The 19,872-nt window shown below is 44.4% G+C and overlaps 9 protein-coding genes across 9 annotated transcripts; 3 read left to right on the top strand and 6 right to left on the bottom strand.

The window, feature by feature from the left end:
• Positions 1 to 11: 11 nt before the first annotated feature.
• L203_106120 (uncharacterized protein) lies at positions 12 to 1,400 on the bottom strand (the record flags this gene model as incomplete). Its single annotated transcript, XM_066215480.1, has 3 exons — positions 12 to 163; positions 212 to 471; positions 523 to 1,400. The coding sequence occupies 3 exons, from the start codon at positions 1,398 to 1,400 to the stop codon at positions 12 to 14; spliced, it is 1,290 nt and encodes a 429-aa protein (XP_066071577.1).
• Positions 1,401 to 1,668: 268 nt separating this feature from the next.
• On the top strand, positions 1,669 to 2,848 carry L203_106119 (uncharacterized protein; the record flags this gene model as incomplete). Its single annotated transcript, XM_066215479.1, has 2 exons — positions 1,669 to 2,197; positions 2,247 to 2,848. The coding sequence occupies 2 exons, from the start codon at positions 1,669 to 1,671 to the stop codon at positions 2,846 to 2,848; spliced, it is 1,131 nt and encodes a 376-aa protein (XP_066071576.1).
• A 249-nt stretch (positions 2,849 to 3,097) lies between these two features.
• On the bottom strand, positions 3,098 to 3,522 carry L203_106118 (uncharacterized protein; the record flags this gene model as incomplete). Its single annotated transcript, XM_066215478.1, has 4 exons — positions 3,098 to 3,139; positions 3,193 to 3,332; positions 3,389 to 3,436; positions 3,483 to 3,522. 4 exons carry the CDS (start codon positions 3,520 to 3,522, stop codon positions 3,098 to 3,100), a joined length of 270 nt encoding a protein of 89 aa, XP_066071575.1.
• Positions 3,523 to 5,087: 1,565 nt separating this feature from the next.
• On the bottom strand, positions 5,088 to 8,189 carry L203_106117 (uncharacterized protein; the record flags this gene model as incomplete). Its single annotated transcript, XM_066215477.1, has 3 exons — positions 5,088 to 7,375; positions 7,421 to 8,082; positions 8,125 to 8,189. The coding sequence occupies 3 exons, from the start codon at positions 8,187 to 8,189 to the stop codon at positions 5,088 to 5,090; spliced, it is 3,015 nt and encodes a 1,004-aa protein (XP_066071574.1).
• Positions 8,190 to 8,393: 204 nt separating this feature from the next.
• On the top strand, positions 8,394 to 10,274 carry L203_106116 (ATP-dependent RNA helicase DBP5; the record flags this gene model as incomplete). The annotated part of the gene is made up of 8 exons (XM_066215476.1): positions 8,394 to 8,553; positions 8,602 to 8,729; positions 8,778 to 8,851; positions 8,896 to 8,988; positions 9,038 to 9,430; positions 9,478 to 9,715; positions 9,772 to 10,033; positions 10,087 to 10,274. 8 exons carry the CDS (start codon positions 8,394 to 8,396, stop codon positions 10,272 to 10,274), a joined length of 1,536 nt encoding a protein of 511 aa, XP_066071573.1.
• Positions 10,275 to 10,537: 263 nt separating this feature from the next.
• L203_106115 (uncharacterized protein) lies at positions 10,538 to 12,225 on the top strand (the record flags this gene model as incomplete). The annotated part of the gene is made up of 3 exons (XM_066215475.1): positions 10,538 to 11,066; positions 11,136 to 11,273; positions 11,330 to 12,225. The coding sequence occupies 3 exons, from the start codon at positions 10,538 to 10,540 to the stop codon at positions 12,223 to 12,225; spliced, it is 1,563 nt and encodes a 520-aa protein (XP_066071572.1).
• Positions 12,226 to 12,385: 160 nt separating this feature from the next.
• On the bottom strand, positions 12,386 to 14,605 carry L203_106114 (methylmalonate-semialdehyde dehydrogenase (acylating); the record flags this gene model as incomplete). Its single annotated transcript, XM_066215474.1, has 12 exons — positions 12,386 to 12,415; positions 12,475 to 12,721; positions 12,779 to 12,862; positions 12,910 to 13,086; positions 13,140 to 13,236; positions 13,301 to 13,381; positions 13,434 to 13,504; positions 13,555 to 13,659; positions 13,706 to 13,808; positions 13,856 to 14,139; positions 14,190 to 14,323; positions 14,378 to 14,605. The coding sequence occupies 12 exons, from the start codon at positions 14,603 to 14,605 to the stop codon at positions 12,386 to 12,388; spliced, it is 1,641 nt and encodes a 546-aa protein (XP_066071571.1).
• Positions 14,606 to 14,969: 364 nt separating this feature from the next.
• On the bottom strand, positions 14,970 to 16,701 carry L203_106113 (uncharacterized protein; the record flags this gene model as incomplete). The annotated part of the gene is made up of 10 exons (XM_066215473.1): positions 14,970 to 15,098; positions 15,357 to 15,446; positions 15,496 to 15,850; positions 15,899 to 15,921; positions 15,976 to 16,014; positions 16,072 to 16,098; positions 16,158 to 16,230; positions 16,279 to 16,390; positions 16,441 to 16,493; positions 16,595 to 16,701. The coding sequence occupies 10 exons, from the start codon at positions 16,699 to 16,701 to the stop codon at positions 14,970 to 14,972; spliced, it is 1,008 nt and encodes a 335-aa protein (XP_066071570.1).
• A 69-nt stretch (positions 16,702 to 16,770) lies between these two features.
• L203_106112 (uncharacterized protein) lies at positions 16,771 to 19,817 on the bottom strand (the record flags this gene model as incomplete). Its single annotated transcript, XM_066215472.1, has 14 exons — positions 16,771 to 16,793; positions 16,853 to 16,925; positions 16,988 to 17,096; positions 17,177 to 17,206; positions 17,603 to 18,088; positions 18,139 to 18,627; positions 18,677 to 18,769; positions 18,815 to 18,955; positions 19,005 to 19,233; positions 19,282 to 19,335; positions 19,389 to 19,452; positions 19,508 to 19,558; positions 19,606 to 19,636; positions 19,696 to 19,817. 14 exons carry the CDS (start codon positions 19,815 to 19,817, stop codon positions 16,771 to 16,773), a joined length of 1,995 nt encoding a protein of 664 aa, XP_066071569.1.
• Between the last annotated feature and the right edge of the window lie 55 nt (positions 19,818 to 19,872).

Here is a 19,872-nt window from a genome sequence, read left to right as displayed (position 1 = left end):
AACGGATCCTATCATGACTCTTCTCTCTCAACAATAGTCTCCCATGAACCCCATTCTCCCGACTGTTCACCATCCAACACTTCTCTTATCTCTACGTTTTCACAACCAGGCCCGAAGAAACCTGTGTACTTCCAGCCTTTTAATTGAAGTAGAGGAAATGGTCCTATAAAAACCATCAGCCTATCCCAGTGATTTTTCCGGCAATACATACCAAAGACTTCTCGTTCAATTGGTCTCTGGCTTTCAGGCAGATTTGTCACATAAGCCATAGAAAATCTGTATTGGAATTGCCTATTATCAGGCTTGGACGGAACTGAAGTAGAGTGTGTAGTCGGATTAGTGAGTGGTTGAGGAAGCATACGTTGTATAGACTCGCGAGATAAAGAGTATACATCAATGTGACCAATTTTGTCAAGGCCTGATACAATGTTTGTGAGGTTTGTGAATGGATTAGAAGTATGAATTGCGTCTCTACATCCACAAGTTAGCGCATGTGATATAAAAGACGTGACTAGAGCCCACCGTTGCTCTTCTTCTGCAGCCATCTGAGCCTTCCTCTCTTTTTGCCTCTCTGACCAGCTTTTCTTTTTTTGTCCAGCCTCCTTCTTCTTTCTTTCTTCCTCCACATGGCTGCCCAATCTTTGCAGTGCTTCCAGAACAGTTTCGCCTCGCTCCATCAGACCCACAGCAGCTTGCAGTAACTCAACTTCTCTCTTTTCCTTTGCCTCTCCACGTTCCGCTTCCAACTTTTCTCGTTCACGCTCAAGCTTCTCTTGCTCTTTATGAGCTCTTCTTGCCTTCTTCATTTCCTCTTTATTGACACCATCTAACCACATATCATATTTATCATTAGGATCTTCAGCATTTGCCACATAACTCTCCCCATCGGTCGTAAATCTGCCTTCGCTCATTTCATTCTTCATGTTGAAAGGAGTGATTTCAGTTCCCATGTCGCCATCTAAACCCGTTTTGGATTCTTCTGCATCAGAGTCACTACCTTCTTCGCCTGTAGGTTGACCAAACTCTTGCCCTTCAATCTCTTCCAGCGACATGAACTTTTTCTCTTTTCCTTTTTCCGCTTTGCTGTCATCTCCATCATCTTCAGCAAACATATCCACATCATCGTCATTATCATCGTCATTTCCCTCCTTTTTGCGTCTAGAGGGGACGACGCTTTCTTCGTCACCAGACGAATCGGACCCATAGCCCCCTTCATCTCGTAACGCATGTCGTGCTTTCTGCTTAGTTGCAGCCGGATTAGACTCAACATCTCCTTCGAGAAAATCGTCCTCATCCAAAGTTTGGGGAGTACCTGATGGAGAGTCAGAATAGGTGGGAGTTGGAGCGAAGCGAATACGCTTTGGGTTTGAGGATGAAGATGGAGCTGCTCGCTTGGACATGGTATTGAGGTCACTATTCCCAAATCCTTATGCCTGTTCGAGTGGCAGCAGATATATGGGTTATTTGAATATTGTTAATGTACTGTTGAAAGAAATAAATTGTCAGAAATGCAGGTGGAGAGTGTTTGATACCGTCAATGGAATGTTGTGACGAAACGATTTTCTTATTTGGCTCCAGACATGAATAAGATTTTGATAGAATAAATTGTAATATTCATTCGTCACTTTCAAAAAAGCATGTTATAGTAGTTCGTCAAGAATTACTAACATGGGAAAGCTAAAAGTAGCTCTTGCCTCTCATCAACACTCTGCTGCAAAGACCGCAGCAAAAAAGCGCGCTCAGGCTGCTCAAGATGTTAAACAAACGAGCGTAAAAGCCAGTTTGGATGGCGTTAAGAAGGGAAAGAAAAGAGCTAGACAAGCTTCTATAAGAGCGAAAAATGGGCGCACAAATGACGAGCTAGGGAAATCCAATAATACTATAAAAAACAAGCCACCTACTATACCTTTTGACAAGCAAGATACTATTCTACTCTTGGGCGAAGCAAATTTTTCATTCTCCCTCTCACTTCTCTCTTCGCCTCACAATCATCCTCCTCACTTGATTTTTGCTACAGCTTTCGATACCGAAGAGATTACCAGGTCCAAGTACCCTGATGCGGAAGGCCATGTGAAGGAACTGAGAGACAAGGGAGTGATGGTGGAATTTGGAGTTGATGCGGGTGCACTAGAGAGATGCAAGGCTTTGGCGAAGGGAAGAAGATGGAGCAAAGTGATATTTAATTTTCCTCATGTTGGTGCGTGTAATGTAAAGCTATAGTCTGTTGGATATTGATAAGATTATAGGTGCTGGTATTACAGACCAGGACCGCAATATCTTGACAAACCAGCATATGCTTTTGCGATTTTTCCGTTCTGTTGAACCTTTTCTGACAACTGGTCCAAGTCACATATCCTTACCAAAGATCGTATCAAAACGAGAAAAGAAAGGAAAACAAAAATTAAAGAAGACGCAATCGTCTGATAATGAAGATGCCCTTTCGGGTGTATCAGATTCTGAACATGAAAGCGAAACTCAGGATTATCCTGCCATTGAAGACGAACCCTCCAGCATTTCCGCCAGTAGTTTCAAGCAAAGAGACTTCGAACCACCTCATAGAGCAGGCACTATTCTGATAACTCTTCTCACATGTCCCCCCTATACTCTTTGGTGTCTTCCTCAATTAGCCGCCCGTCCTCCTCCAACATGCCCGGGAACCAATTTGCCCCAACCTCGATATACTTTGTTGCGCTCGTTCGAATTCATGCCCCAAGCGTATAAAGGATATGCCCATAGGCGAACAATTGGCTGGAAAGAAGGGTTGAGTAAAAGCGAGAATGAAGAGATCCTAGGGCGCAGGGGAATACCAAGGACATATGAGTTCATCAAAGCTTTGGGAAACAATTAGACATATACCTGTATATTACTGCTTGCATTTCCAGTTAAATCAACTATTGCCATACCTAGAGATACTGGAGTACAATATACAAAGTTGTGTTGTAATTCTAAAAAATTGTGAAAAGCTATTACTGACAACTAAGCCTTTCACCGAATAAAAGGTTTAGTATCTCACAATACTGTCAATGGTGTGGCTTGACCAGGGAATAAGCATAACAATGATACAAGTGATACATCTACTCTCAGCCACTGTACTTCTCTATAACTGCACTCCCCGAGGATATCGCCTATGAACAATCATCTTGAGTAAACATTAGCGAATGCGGTAATTCCACCAACGACTTTGTAACACACCTGAAGACCACAAAAAGCAACAAAGATACCATAGATTACAGCAGCCGCATAACAAGTCCTCGCAACCATATCAGGATTGGTAGGGTCATTTGTTGAGCCTGTAAGCACTTCGACATGGCGAGAGAAGAACGATCCAAGAGCTTTCGGAGGCCCATTAGTGCGATCGGAATGGGAGATAATCACAAGCATCGCGTACCAAGAAGAATGACGATGCCAAAAACAGAAAAGACGGTACAGCAAGAAGCTATATGAATGTCAGCATGACCCATTTCCTATATCTTTCCGCTCACCAAGCCCCAGAGATACAACAGGCTTTACTTTGATAGACATTTTTTCTTTCTTTTCTGTGTAAATGTCAATTCAAAATCATTTACATATTCCATTATCAACTGTAGCATCTTTATGTAGTCATAGGCGGCGATGGCCGCATTTCGATTATGAGGTGTTAATATTTTTGAACTCTTCGACGGAATCAATTTGAACATTATGAACAAGAAAGTATTTAAACCACTTCAATCTAGTTCTCTTTATATACTTTTATCTCAATTTGTTTGTTTTTTCTTCAAAACCATATAATGGTCGTCCGTATTTCGGAATTATGGAAGATCCTCCGACATAAATGATATGTTCACGTCCATCGGATCTGCAAAGTTGGCTACTCATTTATGACATGCAATGTCGACTAGAGATGTCGCGGCTGCTCGGAAAACTTACAATCTTTCGTTGTCTCTCAATCACCTTCTGGTTTTCAGTATCTTTTCATCATCTCTGCAAACTCTTCAGCTGTCATTGTCTATCACGAATTAATAGTCATCCCTAATTGGCTCGTAACGTCAGGTCAGGTTATTCGCTCTATATGTCCAGCAACTGAATTTAAAAGCTGACACAGTCGACAGAACAATTAGTACCAATTCGTGGGCAAGTTCTCCCGTATATTCTGAGGTCATTGGGTTTTAGGTGGGGCTAGCAGTCTTCTCACGTAGCGTGAAAAAAGACGCAAATGACAATCGCAAAATGGTTGGCATTCAGCAGAAGCTGAAGTGAGAGGCAAACAGGGGCAAACATGCAGAAAAACAACAATATCAAGACTAAATGGGCAATTGATGAACTTATGAGGTCGTTATCAAGAAGCGCACCTAAACCACCACCCCATCTTCTTTGATTGAATAATTCGCAGAGCCGGCTGTCGCGTGGCTTTGCAGCAACCAATCCCTGTTGACATTATCAAGAATCCCTTACTCAGGTCAAATCATTGTCTTTGACCCGTGATAGAGTGGCCCAAATTCGAATACAGATGCCTTTATCCGTCCTATCTTAGGAAAGCGAGTATTCCCATTTGAATCATGACAGTAGTCGCTTCCAGTCAGACTCAGAAAAGATTCATTGAAGAGAAAGCATGGACTCATGACGATAGATGCTAGCAAAAAGAGAGAAAATTAATTATTTCTGTTACCTTAGGATCAAAAAGCTGCTGTAGGAAGATTAAGAGACTGCAATGGCTATAGCTAAATCTTTTTTGCCCGATTATATCTTTGTTACCTTCCGGCTTGAGACAGGATAAATACATAGTGTATTCGAGTTTTAGGCCTATACACGATGAATGCTCTGTTTCCTGCATGTAGTTGCAGTAGTATTGTGGCGCATTGTCCTATGGAGCGTGTATGACAGCTATTCAAACCTTTATAATAGAATATCTCTCTAACTTTCCTTTTTGCTTTCAAAACGATATTTGATAAAATCAAACTAGCAAATTATTATATTGCAAATGGCATCTGCTGTAATTTTTTTCCACCATTATGAACGTGTACAGTCATATATAACCTATCTTTGAACTATTCAATTGTTTTTCCGCTCTATCACGACAAGTCCTAATTATAGTTGTTTGCAAACAGAAATCATTTTTTGGATCCCCTGAACTTAGCACTTCCTTTACTCTTGACACTTCCTCTTTTTTTCAACGAATCTGCTTTCGCCTTCGCCTCCTCTACTGCTGCCCACTTCCCACTGTTCCTTTTGAGTTCTTTTCTGGCCTTCAAGTAATTTTCGTTCTCATCCTCTTCTTCGCTCGTATCCTCTCTTGCTTTATTGATCCTAGTTGACCAAATCTGCTCTACCCTCTGTGGTTCGGGACTAGGGCTTCTTGATCGAGGTGTAAAGTCAGAAGAGATGGCTATAGGCCGTGAAGGATGAGGTGTATGATTGAGTGACGAAGTTAACAATGGAGGTGTCATTTCTGTAATAGGCGAGTCAGGTACTGCCATTCTCACAGATTTCCTTCTTTTCACTGTGACTTCTTGTCCTAACGCTGCCATCTCTATGGGCGCAGTTGCATCTGTTCCATTAGCCCTCTCCGACTTGGCGCCTATCGTCACCTGGCTCCCTCCTTCGTCTCCATTCTCATCTTCTCTACCATGACGTGGATTGCCCATTACCATCTCACCCTGCCTTGAAACTCTTTCATTTCTGATTATCTTGTACTTGCTTTGTGCAGCTGCAGCCTCTTCTTCGTCCGATGAATCGGACTGGGGACCATAGGGTCCATTTTCGTCGTCTTCGACGGCGGATTCGTAAACACTGGCGTTGTCGCTTTGCATAGACATAAATGAATTCCGTTTATCCGTCTCCGATTGACTGACTTCTTCTTTCTCTCTCTCTATTTCTTGTTTGAGCTTTACCTCATCCAGAGCAATGGGTGCGGGGGCCGATATGGTGTACATCGGCTTGACAGGCTCTTGGGGAGATTGAGGTTGAGGAGAAGTGGGCCGCAGAGCGGATTTCAGTGGAGGTGAGAGGGTTCGGCTTGGTGGAAGTGGAGTAGTCGGTCTAAGAGAAGGCGAATCCAAGCCGGATTCTGCTTCTGGTAACCTACTCTTCTGTTTCCTGCTACTGGGCTCGGTCACTACCGATTTATTGGTAATAACGTTGGAAGAACTAGCGGTAGTAGATGAGTAAGAGAGACGTTTAGATTTGTCAGGTGATACAGAAGCATTAGCAGTAACAATGCTGCTACCGGGAGCCTTAGGCATCTCGATGTAAGGATCGACGCTGCTTTTGGGCGCTTTCGGGACTTCGGGCATGGTAGTTTGATTTGAAGCATCGAAGAGTGTCATAATATTCCTACTCGCTACTCCAGCGCCCTGTCCAGGTGGGTGCCCGCGTCCATTGCCAGTTTTAGACCTCGCAATGGACCCGTTCGGTCTTGTCTTTTTCTTGATAGTACCAGCGGACTTAACGGTAGCATCTGAGACATTCGACTTCAGCGTACCTGACCTCGAAAGTATGCCATCGCCAGTAGAAACCTTGGATTTTGCAGTAATTGTGCTCTGGGATGTGGAGTGTGTAGGCTTGGGCGGAATAAGTCCGGTGGCGATAGGCATAGACGAATTTCGCTTGATCTTATCAGGAGATGAACGATGATCAACCATCCAATTTGAATTCCGATTGTTGGATACGCTCACAAAGTTTTCTTCATTTTCGTCACTAGATGAATCCTCAGGCCGACCGCGCAAAGTACTGACTCGTTTCAAATTTGAATCTGTTCGCGTTGACCAGCCTCCCTTGCCTCGAGAACCATATACTGGGGAAGGTGATCTCTCAGAGACGGATTTTCTTGGCTTGAAAAGTTTCGAAATGGAAGCAAAAAACCCCTTCTTCTTTGACTTGTGTGCTCTGATACTAGAGGTGTCTGAATCCGCATAATGATTATGAGAGTATGTGCGTCGAAGAGAGGCCGCTCTTGCTCGGGATGATGGCGGACGGTAACCACTACCGATATCGCTCGCTGCGCGGCGTCCGTTTACCCTAGGGGAGTCTGGCGAGTCTGCTCGATCATACTTGGAGTCAGAAAGTGGTCTAGAACGGGTGCCATTTGAGGAAACGACAAGGGGCGAGCTAAGTAATGTAGTGTTCCGACCTTTTGAGGGTAGAAGAGGGCTGGCATTGGAAATTAAAGTGTTCTCGTGGACGGCTATATTGCCAAGATCTTCTTCGGATGAAGAAGCGCCTTCATTTTCTTCTGCTATACTTCTACTCATGCTCCCTCCAGGATCATAATATCGTGGAAAAGGAACTCCGCCTCTAGAGGGAGATTGGCCGGGTGTATCTTCGTATGCTATTTGCGAGGCTGATTGGGAGGGAGCAAGAGAACCATTAGAGTCTAACTCAAAAGCATCGGCTGGTAGATCTGCAGTCTGTTGGTTTTCACTCATCGCTAAAAACTAAAACCTACCGTGCATTTTATCCAAGTCTTCCAGACCTTTTCTTGCCTGCTGAATCCACATCCTTCCTACAACTTCCATAGCTCTAAACCTATCTTCCAATCCTCTTGCCATGACTTTGTTCCTTTCATTTTCAATCCTGGCTTCCAGCCCTCTAAGATGCTCCTCACATCCCAGCAATTCAGCTTGTGCTCCAGCAAGTTTGCTCGCGCGTTTCCCCTCTTTGCTCGTTACAGAAGAATTATCAGAGAGAACAGAGGCCGCAGAAGACTGGAGTATGTCAGGATGGGCTGCGTATGAGTTGGCAAGGGCCGAAAGATCCGATTTTGTAGGCCGTCCCTTTGTAGCTTTTATAAGTCGGCTAACAAGGATTTCTCTGTCTCTCTTCACTCTGCTTATCTCCTCTTCCAGCTTGTGTATCTCCTTCAGATCCCTTCTAAACTGGTCTAGACTGGAGATGTAGAGAGCCCATCCTCCCTCATTTTCACGAACATCACCGCCATCGGTCATAGAAGGGGTAAGTGGACCTTCAAAAGCAGCATGGCGTACCGAGCGACGGACAGAAATTAGCACTCCTGGAGACGAGGTGACATAGGCAAGAAGTGATGATGTAGATGAGTGTGAATGGGAGAGAAGCGTTAAGAGAGACGTTGAGAGGGCCTTTTGCGAGTCGCTAAAAACTGTCAGCTCCTTATCCATACCCAATCAAACATACAGGTAGTTATTGAGGAGCCTGTCGCTACTACTACGGTGGGCATGACCGGGCTTGAGGACGTCCATTGAGCAGAATGATGAGAAAAAGAGAAAAAGATGAAATCACAATTAGCGGAAAACCAACATGACAAGGAGGCGACGTCATAATGTTCGTATTTAATTTTAATTAATGTTAATAACATCTTACGACTAATGCCACGTGGAACTCCATTCCTCTCTTCTTTTCTATAGCCCAACGCACAGACCTTCAACCCTCCTCCATATTCAAGAATGAGCCACGACGCACAGACCGCCCCCGCCTCCACATCTTGGGCCGACATGGTTGACGATGAAAAACAGAAAAATGTTTCTGTTGAAAATATCTCAACAAGTATGGAGGGACTTTCTACTGACGTCCAAAAAGAAAACCAGCAAGAAATGAACCAAGATGGTATGCATGGAGATGAGTATGGCGGACGCAGCTGACAATGCGGACAAGAACGGGGAAAAGTCAACGAAGAACAAAAGGCGGTCGAAGGGCGTTCGGAACCATCCAAGCCAGAGGCGCAAGAGATCCAGCTCAAGGATGATACCCAAGGCTTGATCACAAACGACTTCCAGGTTGAGGTGTGTCCAAGTGACACGAGGTAGAAATGGGGACTAATAGTTCACAAGGTCAAACTCGCAGACCTGCAAGGCGATCCAAACTCGCCCCTGTACTCTGTTCAATCTTTTAAGGAGCTCAATCTGTATGATATATGTTTGGGTTATGTGATGGCCTAACGCTGTATAGTCACGACGATCTGATGAAGGGTATCATTGCGGCAGGTTTCCAAAAGCCTTCCAAGATTCAAGAGAAAGCTCTTCCTTTGCTCCTTGCCAATCCGTACGTAGGACTAATCACCGTTGGCAAGCGCTGATTGAAGGTGGCACAGTCCGCGAAACCTGATAGGGCAAAGTCAGTCGGGCACAGGCAAAACAGCTGCATTTACGCTCAATATGCTCAGCCGGGTAGACCCCAACATCCCTACACCTCAGGCCATTTGCATCACCCCGTCTCGGGAACTTGCTCGACAAACTCAAGAGGTCGTTGACAAGATGGGCCAATTCACTCAAGTCGGCACTTTTCTCGCTGTTCCTGGTTCTTGGTCTCGCAATACTCGAATTACTAAACAAATACTAGTGGGAACACCAGGTACTTTGGTGGACATGTTGATGAGAGGTTCAAGAATACTGGACTCAAGACAAATCAGAGTGCTAGTCCTCGATGAGGCAGATGAGTTGATAGCACAGCAGGGATTGGGCGAACAAACGTTTAGAATCAAGCAGTACGTGTCGCTGTGTACCTGCCTAGTGGATGCCGACTATGTTTTAGACTCCTTCCGCCCACTGTCCAGAATGTCCTTTTCTCTGCTACATTCAACGACGATGTACAAGAGTTTGCCCAGAGATTCGCCCCCGAAGCCAATCAAATATTTTTGCGCAAAGAAGAAATCACTGTAGATGCCATTAGGCAGCTTTATCTTGAGTGCGATAGTGAAGAGCAAAAGTATGAGGCATTGTCTGCACTGTATGACTGTCTGGTTATCGGTCAAAGTATTGTTTTTTGCAAGGTCAGTAGCTTTTCTGTCATAACTTTGAAAATACTTACAGCCACACCTAAACATAGCGTAAAGTCACCGCCGACCAAATCGCTGATCGTCTCATTTCTGAAGGTCATGCCGTCGCCTCCTTGCATGGAGACAAACAATCCCACGAACGAGATGCCATTTTGGACGGATTCAGGAATGCTGAGACTAAGGTGCTTATTACCACCAATGTCATCGCTCGCGGTATCGACATTCCTCAGGTGAACATGGTGGTCAACTATGATGTGCCGGAGAGAGGACCCAATGCTGGACCTGACATCGAGACATATATTCACCGAATCGGTAGGTCAACCCTCTGGCTTCTCTCCTTGACGTTGACCACGTTTCGTATCTAGGTCGAACTGGTCGATTTGGTCGAAAAGGTTGTTCTGTCATTTTCACTCACGATTATCGCTCAAAAGCCGATGTGGAGGGAATTATGAACACACTGGGCAAACCTATGAAGAGAATTGATGCAAGAAGTACGACTGATATCGAGCAACTGGAAAAGGCATTGAAGTTGGCCATGAAGGGTCCAGCATAGATTATTTGGGATTTGTATAATACATAGGATGTATCTCTAAAGGATATAATCTTTCAATGCTATATAGGTTTGCCTACCTTTGTAAATTCATGTAGGTGGGTGGTCCCCATAAATAACAGTTGTGGACGGAGTTCTTGTCCGGACATATTTTGCTATCCCGGACATTCCTTCATCTCTTATTTTTCCTTTTTTGACATTGTAATGTCAAGTTAAAAAGAGAACATTACAAGAGGTCAACATCTAAAGTGGCAGATATAAAAGCGATGCCATCTGAAGCCTCTTCCCACTCTCCATCTTCTCCTCCAGCGACTTCCCAGCGAGACTCTTCTCCCCAGAAAGTTCATCCTATACATGCAAGCCCAAGCAAAAATCCTCTATTGAATCACATAACTTCAACTCAGCTTGGTTCTTCTCCTGCACCGTCGTGGACTACCGAGCCCATCTCAAGCAATTCTCAGCCTAATCCATCCCTACTGCCACCACGTCAAAAGGAAGAGCAAAAAGAGCAAACACAGTCTGATAGAACAGACGATGCGGATAAAAGTAAAAATGAGGTTAAAATTGGAATAGTCAAGAAGGAGAGGCAGAGGGAGATCATGGGCGTAGATGAAGAGATTGATGAGCTGCTGGGAGACGACGAGGATCCTCCAGCTGCTGCTGCAGCTACGACCGGCCCTGTTCGAAAAGCTGCGAAAAGGCTCAAGGTTGAAGAAGCAGATATCAAAAAATGCCAATGGGGTACGTGTGAGAAAGAGTTAGAAGATAAACAGGAATTTTATGGGCATGTCAAGGGTTCGTTGTTCTGCATCATGATGTCTTCGCGATTAACAGTTTGCTTGCGACTTTGTTGTCATTGGATAGATCATATCAATACCTCAAAAGAGTTTGCTTGTGAATGGCGGACATGTGGTCGGATTGGCCACAAGCAAGGTCGTTCGCTACTGCTTACCCACATCAGAGCTCATACAGGTGAAAAGCCTTATATCTGTACGGTTGAAGGTACGCTAAGAATTTGTAATTTTCCCAAGTGGGATTATTGAGCCCATTAATCATAGGCTGCGGTAAGGCATTCGCCCGTACAGATGCCCTCAACAAACATAAACGTACTGTTCACTCCGACGTCATACACTCTTCTGCTCCTCAAAAACCGCCGAAAGGGAGTGGAACTAAGGGCAAAGTCAAATCGACCTCGGGCATTGGCAAAGATAAAGGTGTAACCAAATCAGCAACAAGACCTGCCTCTGGTCCTGCAGATCTCTCAACACCTGTACCAATATCAGCTACTGCCATCACTGCCCCGAGAACCCATTCACAACCCCAGCATCAACTTGAACCTCATCACCGTTTGGTTCTATCACCCGCACCACTCATACCAACCCATCTCGCTGCATCAGACGAAGATTTGATGACAGATGAAGAACTTGCCGCTGTACTTCCTCGAATTCGTTCTCGCTTGCCTATCCAAATTGAAAGTGAGGATGAACTTTTGGCACTGAATGAGACGAGACGGTTGTTTCCTCGTCACGCCTTATTTCCTCAATACAAACCTGGCGAGAATGGAAATGAAGAGGAAGATAAGGGAAAAGGCAAATGGACGGTGAGGTTGGAGCAATTGGTGGCTGATCCGCTTGATGATCCCACCCTAAGCGACTTACAACAGGCAGAAAGAAAAGGTGTGGAAATATCACTAGCAGAATTGGAAGCTTCTCTGCCACCTCTTGCGCCTCCGGTCGTGCAAAAAGTGGAAAACCCAGATGATCCAAACGGTGAGCCAATAGAGGTACTCGGTAGAAGCAGATGGCAAATTCGTTACATCATGGCCAAAGCGAGACTGATGTTGCTTGAGGAGGAAAATTATATGAGACGAAATTATTTGAGGAAGTTGCTTGAAGTCCAACAACAGACAGAGACATATCAAACACAGGCAGAGGCAGAGGGAGAAAGAAGATGAACGAAACAGAAGGGATGGCATAAGTTGTGGCCAAAAGAAACATCTTGGGATATTGTTGCATTTGTAAAAATTATGTCCAATTATTGACAACCATTGCAAAAATAAAGAAACACACGACATCGCGGCTAAAAAGGCACAGATAGACAAAAGTCTATTTTATTCAATGAATTTGGGGCATGTGAACACTTGCCTAGAGAGACATGTGTGTAAGTAGAAAATCTCTGTATGTATTACTGAAGATTGACTCACTCGGTTACCAACCGCATCTGCCTCAGGCCACAAAGACGTTGTTGTTTTTCTGTAAGTATAAAAATCCAATCCACTCTTGCCATAGAACGGAATATCGCCCTTGAATGAGCCCTTGTTGCCAGACCAATTGAACATGGGAAGTGGAACAGGTACAGCAACATTAACGCCAATCTGGCCTGGATCGGCTTCGAGTTCGAATTTACGGGCAGTTGAACCGGAGTTGGTAAAGATAGATGCACCGTTGCCACTATGTAGAGATGATGTAAGATACTCGACCTAGACTACATGAGGAACATAAACGTACTATCTGTTGGCGTTGATTATGGCGATGGCATCGTCAAGAGTATCGGCCTCTACAATCGTCAACACTGGGCCAAAGACCTCATTTCTAGAAAAGTGGGTCAGCAAAAGCAGAGACTACACAAATGTACATACTTATACACCTTCATGGTGGTGACGGCTTCCACGACCGTAGGCCCAACAAAACTGCCGTTAGGGTATTCTGGCACTTTGAAACCCCTACCATCCAAAAGAATTTTACCACCTTCTTTCTCAACAGAACCGATATAGTCTTCAATACGAGTCTTTGCCTCCGGTGAAATGACAGGCCCTCTATACACCAACCGTCAACAAAGATACTGCGTTATTGAAAGAGAGATACTTGCAGATCAGCACCCTCTTCAAACCCTCCCGAAACTTTCAAAGCCTTAGCTCGTTCAATGAGATCTGGGATCATATCTCGGGCAGTTCCGACGAAGATTGCTACAAATCACATAAGCCCCGGTTACATCTTTGAGTTAGTTTGAATATAGGTTGAAGGACTTGCCGACAGAAAGAGCCATGCAACGCTGGCCCGCTGCACCAAAGGCTGCACCAGCTACTGCGTTGAGAGCGAGATTCTTGTTGGCTATCACCAATGTCAGAGATGACTACTTCAAGCCAACCAGTGACAGACTCACCATCAGGCATAATGACTGCATGGTTCTTTGCTCCCAAATTGGCCTGAACTCGCTTTCCAAGAGGTATTGCCCTTTAATCTGAATTAGCAAAGAGTCAAGACAGTGGGAATTGATATGTCACCTGTTATAAATATGTTCGCCTGCTTTGTCGCCGCCGACGAAAGAGATGGCCTTGATAGCAGGATCATCGCAGATCCTGTTAACGGTCGGAGCTGATCCGTGCACACTTGACATGGGTCAGAGGGATTGTCTAGGCTTATCATAAGGCTTACACATTTATAACTCCGGGAGGGAGACCGGCACGCTCACAGAGCTCAGCGATAATCATCGTAGCTCCGGGATCTCTTTCCGATGGTTTAACGATAAGAGTGTTTCCTGATTACATTAGTTTTTGGAGGTTGTCAGCCTTAATCTATACGAACCGGTGACAGTAGCCAAAGCCGCGGACCAAAGTACAATCATGGCAGGAAAGTTGAAAGGTGTGATGGCGGCAGTCACGCCGAGAGGCAATCTCCTCGAAAAAGTGTCCATGTCTTTTGCAACTTCAAGCTTGTCGCCCATAAGAGTGGAAGTGATAGAGGTTGCCGTCTCAACGACCTGCAGGCCACGACCAACATCTCCAAGAGCATCAGCATAAGTTTTGCCTTGTTCAAGGACGATAGAGTTGGCGATATCTGGAGCATGCTGGCGGATCAGGTGCTGGAGCCTAGTGTTGACTAATGTCAGCAAAGGTTTTATACATTAACCATGACATACTCGAACATTGCATGTTGGCGACGCATGATACTAGTTTTGGACCACGTCTTGTACGCTTGGCTTGCAGAATCCACAGCTTCGCTGAATTCGGAAGCAGTTGTCTCTGGGACAGTGTTTATCAAAGTTTGAGAAGCCTATACAGTGCAAATTGATCAGTCTAGCGTCAGACTTTTGCCATTGCTACTCACGGGGTCTCTGACTTGAAGCCATTTATCAGCTTGGCTGTCAACAAACTGTCCGCCAATGTAATTTTTCGTCCTGCCACCATTTGCAGTGGTGCCTTTCCACTTGGAAGACACTTCCTCTGCAGCCTTGAGAGCAAGAGGCGCAAGACTGCTACCATTAGAGGGGACGGAGGCCAAAGCCGCGGAGGCATACGTCCTGAGGTTCAATGGACGCTTTACAAGAGGAAACATGGTATGTTTGTAAAACTCTTTGAGATTGAAAATGCAAATGCAAATGCAAGAAGAATCAAAAGTTGAATTCAAGTCTCACCCATGACCTTCGGCTATGTATTTGACCGATTACAATAGATAAACATTTAGCCGAGAATATCTCGGCTAAATGTTTTGTATAAATGTGAATAGAGAAATGATAATGTGCATGTAAAAGCAATGTAGCGAGAAAAATCCAAAGTCATTATCGAATAGCTATCCTAAATCCCATCTAAAAAGCTCTAGAGAGCTATGTATTGTCCACACGCTATTGTACGCTCCTATGAGATTGTCCAGGTAAAGACTATCAAGTTGGCTAGATGTTTTCTCTTCCTTGAGGCAGGTTTTATGTTGCAATCGCCTCCTGCTTCGGATCCTCAATCATGGAGAACTCTTCAAGGTTAGGCATCTCTAGAGGTCCTGGCTGGTAGCATACAGTGCGCATGACGTCAAGTTGAGTGCGTAAAATCCAAGTCTACAATTCATATGTTGTGTTGTGTCAAGAAGGGTCATTTGGAAGAATGTTGTGAATAATGCCAGAAGCAGGCGTTGCCGTCGATTTGTCGGTTAAAGTTGGCGACGATGCGATAGCACGGTCACACAGAGGATAATCAGGAGCCAATTGAGGAGGTGGCAGCAAAGGCGAGGAAGATTCACAAGCAGAAAAATCCAAAGAGAGGTTTAGACTGCCATGAGCTTTCAAATACAATTTAAAGAGGAAACAAAAAGTTACTTGTGCGGCAGAGTAATATCGCCAATGAGACCAAGGAAAAGTATACTTCTCTATGCCTTGTAAAGCCAGTTTGTCAGGGTGTTGAATGATCTAGTATAACAGGGCTGTTAGCTGGGCCTACCAACTTCACGCCACCAACCTCTTTTCTTAGATTGACAAACGTTCCAACACGATCTGTCAATACAGCTTTGACACCCCATAACATCGCAACGCGCATCTCGGTCTCGTTGTTGACTGTCCAAACAGTAACTTCCTTACCTTTCTCTCTACATTCCTGAATAAAAGCTTGACCTCCAGTTCCCATAAGGAGCGGAAAGCACATGGAGAAGCCATCGCATACATCCCAAAAGAATGTCTTGGCAATTGGAATAGAGAACCCAATATGGAAACGTCGACAGTTTGGAAGATACTTTATGGCTGAATGGATGAAAAGCGGGTGCCAGAGACCAAGGATAATACGTGGACATAGTTCCGTTTCGTGATTCTCGTATTGGCTTTGTGGAAATTAGTCTCAAATGTTGATAGAATAAAAATTGATTCACGAGATGATTCGAGACATTTCTGGCTACGCATGATAATGTTAATGATTCAGATCAATGTTTACAAGCTGATCACTCACGAAAAGTCGCTTTGGGTCATTTTGCATCTTGCAATCAATCTTAAATGTACAAATCAACAACATCTCTTAACGTTGAGCTAAGCTTCGGCGACCCACATTTAGTGTAACATGTCGATTACCAGGCTACAATAATACAAGATTCAGTATGTCAGAGCTGGTCGATTGAAAGTGAATCCATTTACCTCCATAAGAAGCGCTATAAGCTCTTCAAAGAGAGGAATAGGTTGTACAGGTTCTTTGATTGTCCTCACATGTCTTTGGGAATTTGTCAGTAGGGTTCTGCCGCTAAAATCAAGCACATACTCAATGACACCCTTCCAAGGCTGATCTTTGATCAAGCCTGACCCATTTGTGGTACGACCAAGAGAGGGATCGTGAAACATGAGAACAACTCCATCTAAAGTTGCATGCACGTCTATACAATTGCTGTGTCAAGGATTGTCCGAGCAAGGTTTTGTACCATACCGCTTTCAATACCATCGCAGCCTTCAGCAATAGCAGCACTAAAACTTGCGAGTCTGTGAAGACGCTGTCAGCGCCTCTCAGAAGAGACGACAGCGATTAACCTAAAGATATTCGGGTGCTGACTGCGATAGGGTATATGTAAGGACACACTTACGTATTTTCAGGCAGGTAAGCAGAGGCACCTCGGTGACCCCAACACTCAATATCTTTGGGCTGTCGTATCGTGGAACGCACGGATGTATCATTTGCAGTATACGACATGTTGTATCGACTTTTGAAATCTCGGTTAAGATGATAGTTCCTTTGCTGACAGGTTGTAAGCACAAGAATTCATGTAATGGCAAGATTGACCACTTGGGGGTATTATACAGATTTATCTTTCTGTGCCAACTGGATAGATAAAAACACTCACCTCTAGCTAGGCTACCTGGCAGATCCAATCGTACAACACAGATCCTCCAAACGTTTTCGTGCTCTATCGTAGACTATTGTTGTATGGCTTCTTGTCATCTCTCTGCTTTGGCAACTGAATAGAATTATGCAATACCAAGATACCTGGCTTCCTCGATGGAAGAAATGAATCCAATTCTCGCTCTGGCTCTATAAACAAGAGCGAAGGATGAAGATTGAAAAGACAAACGTGTCGGCCAGTTACCCTAGTGGTCAGCGTCAAACGCTGTTCTTTGAGAGATTTGGGACATGTATCTCGAGTCAAGAATCGTTTGAAAGAACAAACAATATAAATAAATAGAAAAGTCGTTTCTGACTGTCGTTGAGGTTTATGTAGATGGAGATGTAAAAATTGAAAATGATGAATCATGCAAATGGATAAACGTTCGAAAAATGAAATGCCGACAACATCGGTTTTAGATTTGGGAAATAAATCAAGGCACTGTGTAAGACAAAATGTGGGATTGATAATTTCATACGTAGAGGTAGCTATATCAAATTCTTCGCATACTGTTTGAGGCGATATGTCTCATCATGGCAAAGTACTATAGTAGTACAATAGAGGTAGCATCCTATGGGTGTAAACCGGACAATTCAGACGACTTGAATGGCCTATCTCTCCTAACATTGACCAACTGACCCTAGTTCACTCAACTTGCCATACGAATCCACACCCGTACTGTTCATCCACGGCTCCTAATATACAACTTACTCTGCCTCATTTTCTACTCCGTTACTGGCCCCAGCGATCTCTCCCGAGATGTAGGGCACTTTTGCGCCATTTCCTCTTAGGTAGCTGAGAACTTCACGGCCGTTTCTCCTTCCGCCTTGTTGGACGTATCCGTTCGGCACCTCTTCTTCTGGTTGCAAGTCATACAATAGCTTCCCTCCGAATTCCTTGGATAACCAAGATTGAACATATACCTCTTCTCCTTTTTCTAGATCCGACAAAAGTTCGGCCAACTCTTTGCTAGCCTGAGCTCGCACACGCAAGACATGCTTAACAAGAACCCGTGATGAAAGTCTTTTTGGCTTTTGGTATTTCTCTGGCGGCGTAGTAGGTGGGAGGCCAGCGATTTTCGGAGGATCTGGCGCGAAGAGAGAATAATGGTCGACAAAAGACGGAAGGGGCATCTCATAGTCTCGAGGGAGCCAGACGCCGACTAGAAGTCGCCAGGCAGCTATAAGACGCTTCATGCTATGTAATCACATGAGTATAAGCCTAATCGGACGAGTGGTAATACTCACGCGTTGTAATTCTCATCAATCAGAGCTGAGTGATACCTGCCCAATAACCATACAGCACTGGCAGCCATGATCGCTCCTACAACCCATGTCCTAAAGACTGCCCATAAAGTAAAGAAGAGTATTGGATAGATAAGAAAGCTCAAAAGCAATCCAAAAACAATTTTCATCTGTGCCTGAGTCTCAAGCTCATCCTCTACCAGCCTGGAACCCAGGACCCCTACGATATAGATAGGAAGATAAAGCAGCATTGGCGCGATGAAGAATGGAAGGCGAATAAGACATGCGATAGAATCTTTGATAAAAAGAGCCAGCGTAGAGAAGCGATAAGTCAAAGAAGCTTCACTGTTTGGATTGAGGGGCCTAGGAAGCTTTAGATCAACAAGGGCTGCGTTGGATAAACGAGATGATTGAAGAAGCCTGTGATAAGTAGCTAGTAATTTTTTGAGGTTGACAATTTTCTCATTTGGCGTACAAAAAATATCAACAAGGCTGTCAAACTATGAGTATACTACCTTAACAAGGCATATGAAACACTCACGTTTGGGATACTTGTACGAAATTAGCCAGAGATAAGTCATCCTCAATAGGCCACAGGAGTTCTCTCGCCATTTTGGCGGCAAATACAGTATCCCTGCATGGCTTCAGGATTATGTTAGTGACGCTTGGTAAGGCTCACCAATCTGGCGCATTGACAGTCATCTTTCTGAATTCCATGGAAATGGTCTTGGTCAATTCTTTGACTGCCAGTTTATTGGCTCCTGGTTCATCGCTGAGAAATTGACCTTCAAACTGTTCCATATAAATAGGCTCGCCATAACTGTGATTTAACTGAGCGAACGGAACTCGCTGCTTGAATGGGCTCTTACCGGACGACGACGCGACTTCGGTACTTGGTTTTGTCCACGTATCCAATACCTACAGGAATGATGATAGCCTTCTTACCTTTCTTGGCACCTTTGTTTTCTTCAGTACCATGGAGATACCTAATGTATTCTAGGGCTACCCAGGAAGCTCCATCTTTAAGAGGAATCAAGTGTGGCTCAGTGTGTGAGGTGCCCTCGGGAAATACACCAATGGATTCTCCAAGAGCCAAGGCTATGATGGGTTAGTGAGGCCAGGTATATCCATTTGAAAAAGGCACACCCTCAAAAGTCTCACGAAAAAGCATCTGGTTGTTCTTGTTCTTACGGTCCACGGCTAATTGACAGTCAGGATTAAATCCCCCCACAATAAAGATTCAACATGCTCACCAATGTTACCTGCATTTCGAAGCAACCAACCAAGCACAGGATTCTTAAATAAGGAGTCTTTGACCTAGTAGTTTCAGTTCAGCAACGTGGATACAAAGCAACCAATGGCTTCTACTAACCCAATAGTGCAAGAGATGTCCATGCGGTATGGTATTACTCAGAAGCGCAGGCTACTCTTACTCAGTATCGCCAATGTCTTAACATTGATCTGGCTCACATCAATGGCCATGTTTGTATGAGTACATGCGCTTAATATAAGTTAGCAGGATACAGTGGCGAATCAACCTCTGTTTAAGTCTATACACACAAGATAATTGGCCCTTCTGTTGGCACGTTCTCAATGCCATACACTTCAATCTGACGAAAGAAGGAGCATATAGCCGAGTTGGCAATGGCTACTAATGGCACATGGCTAAATCCGAAGGGCATGCTTATGCAAGTTTCTCAAGGTTGAATTGTAAAAGAAGTAAAAAGTAAAGATAAA

Source organism: Cryptococcus depauperatus, chromosome 8 (assembly GCF_001720195.1).
Source record: "Cryptococcus depauperatus CBS 7841 chromosome 8, complete sequence".
NCBI classification, from domain to species: Eukaryota; Fungi; Basidiomycota; class Tremellomycetes; order Tremellales; family Cryptococcaceae; genus Cryptococcus; species Cryptococcus depauperatus.
The sequence above is the reverse complement of the archived record's forward strand: the minus strand, read 5'-3'. Positions and strand labels throughout refer to the sequence as shown.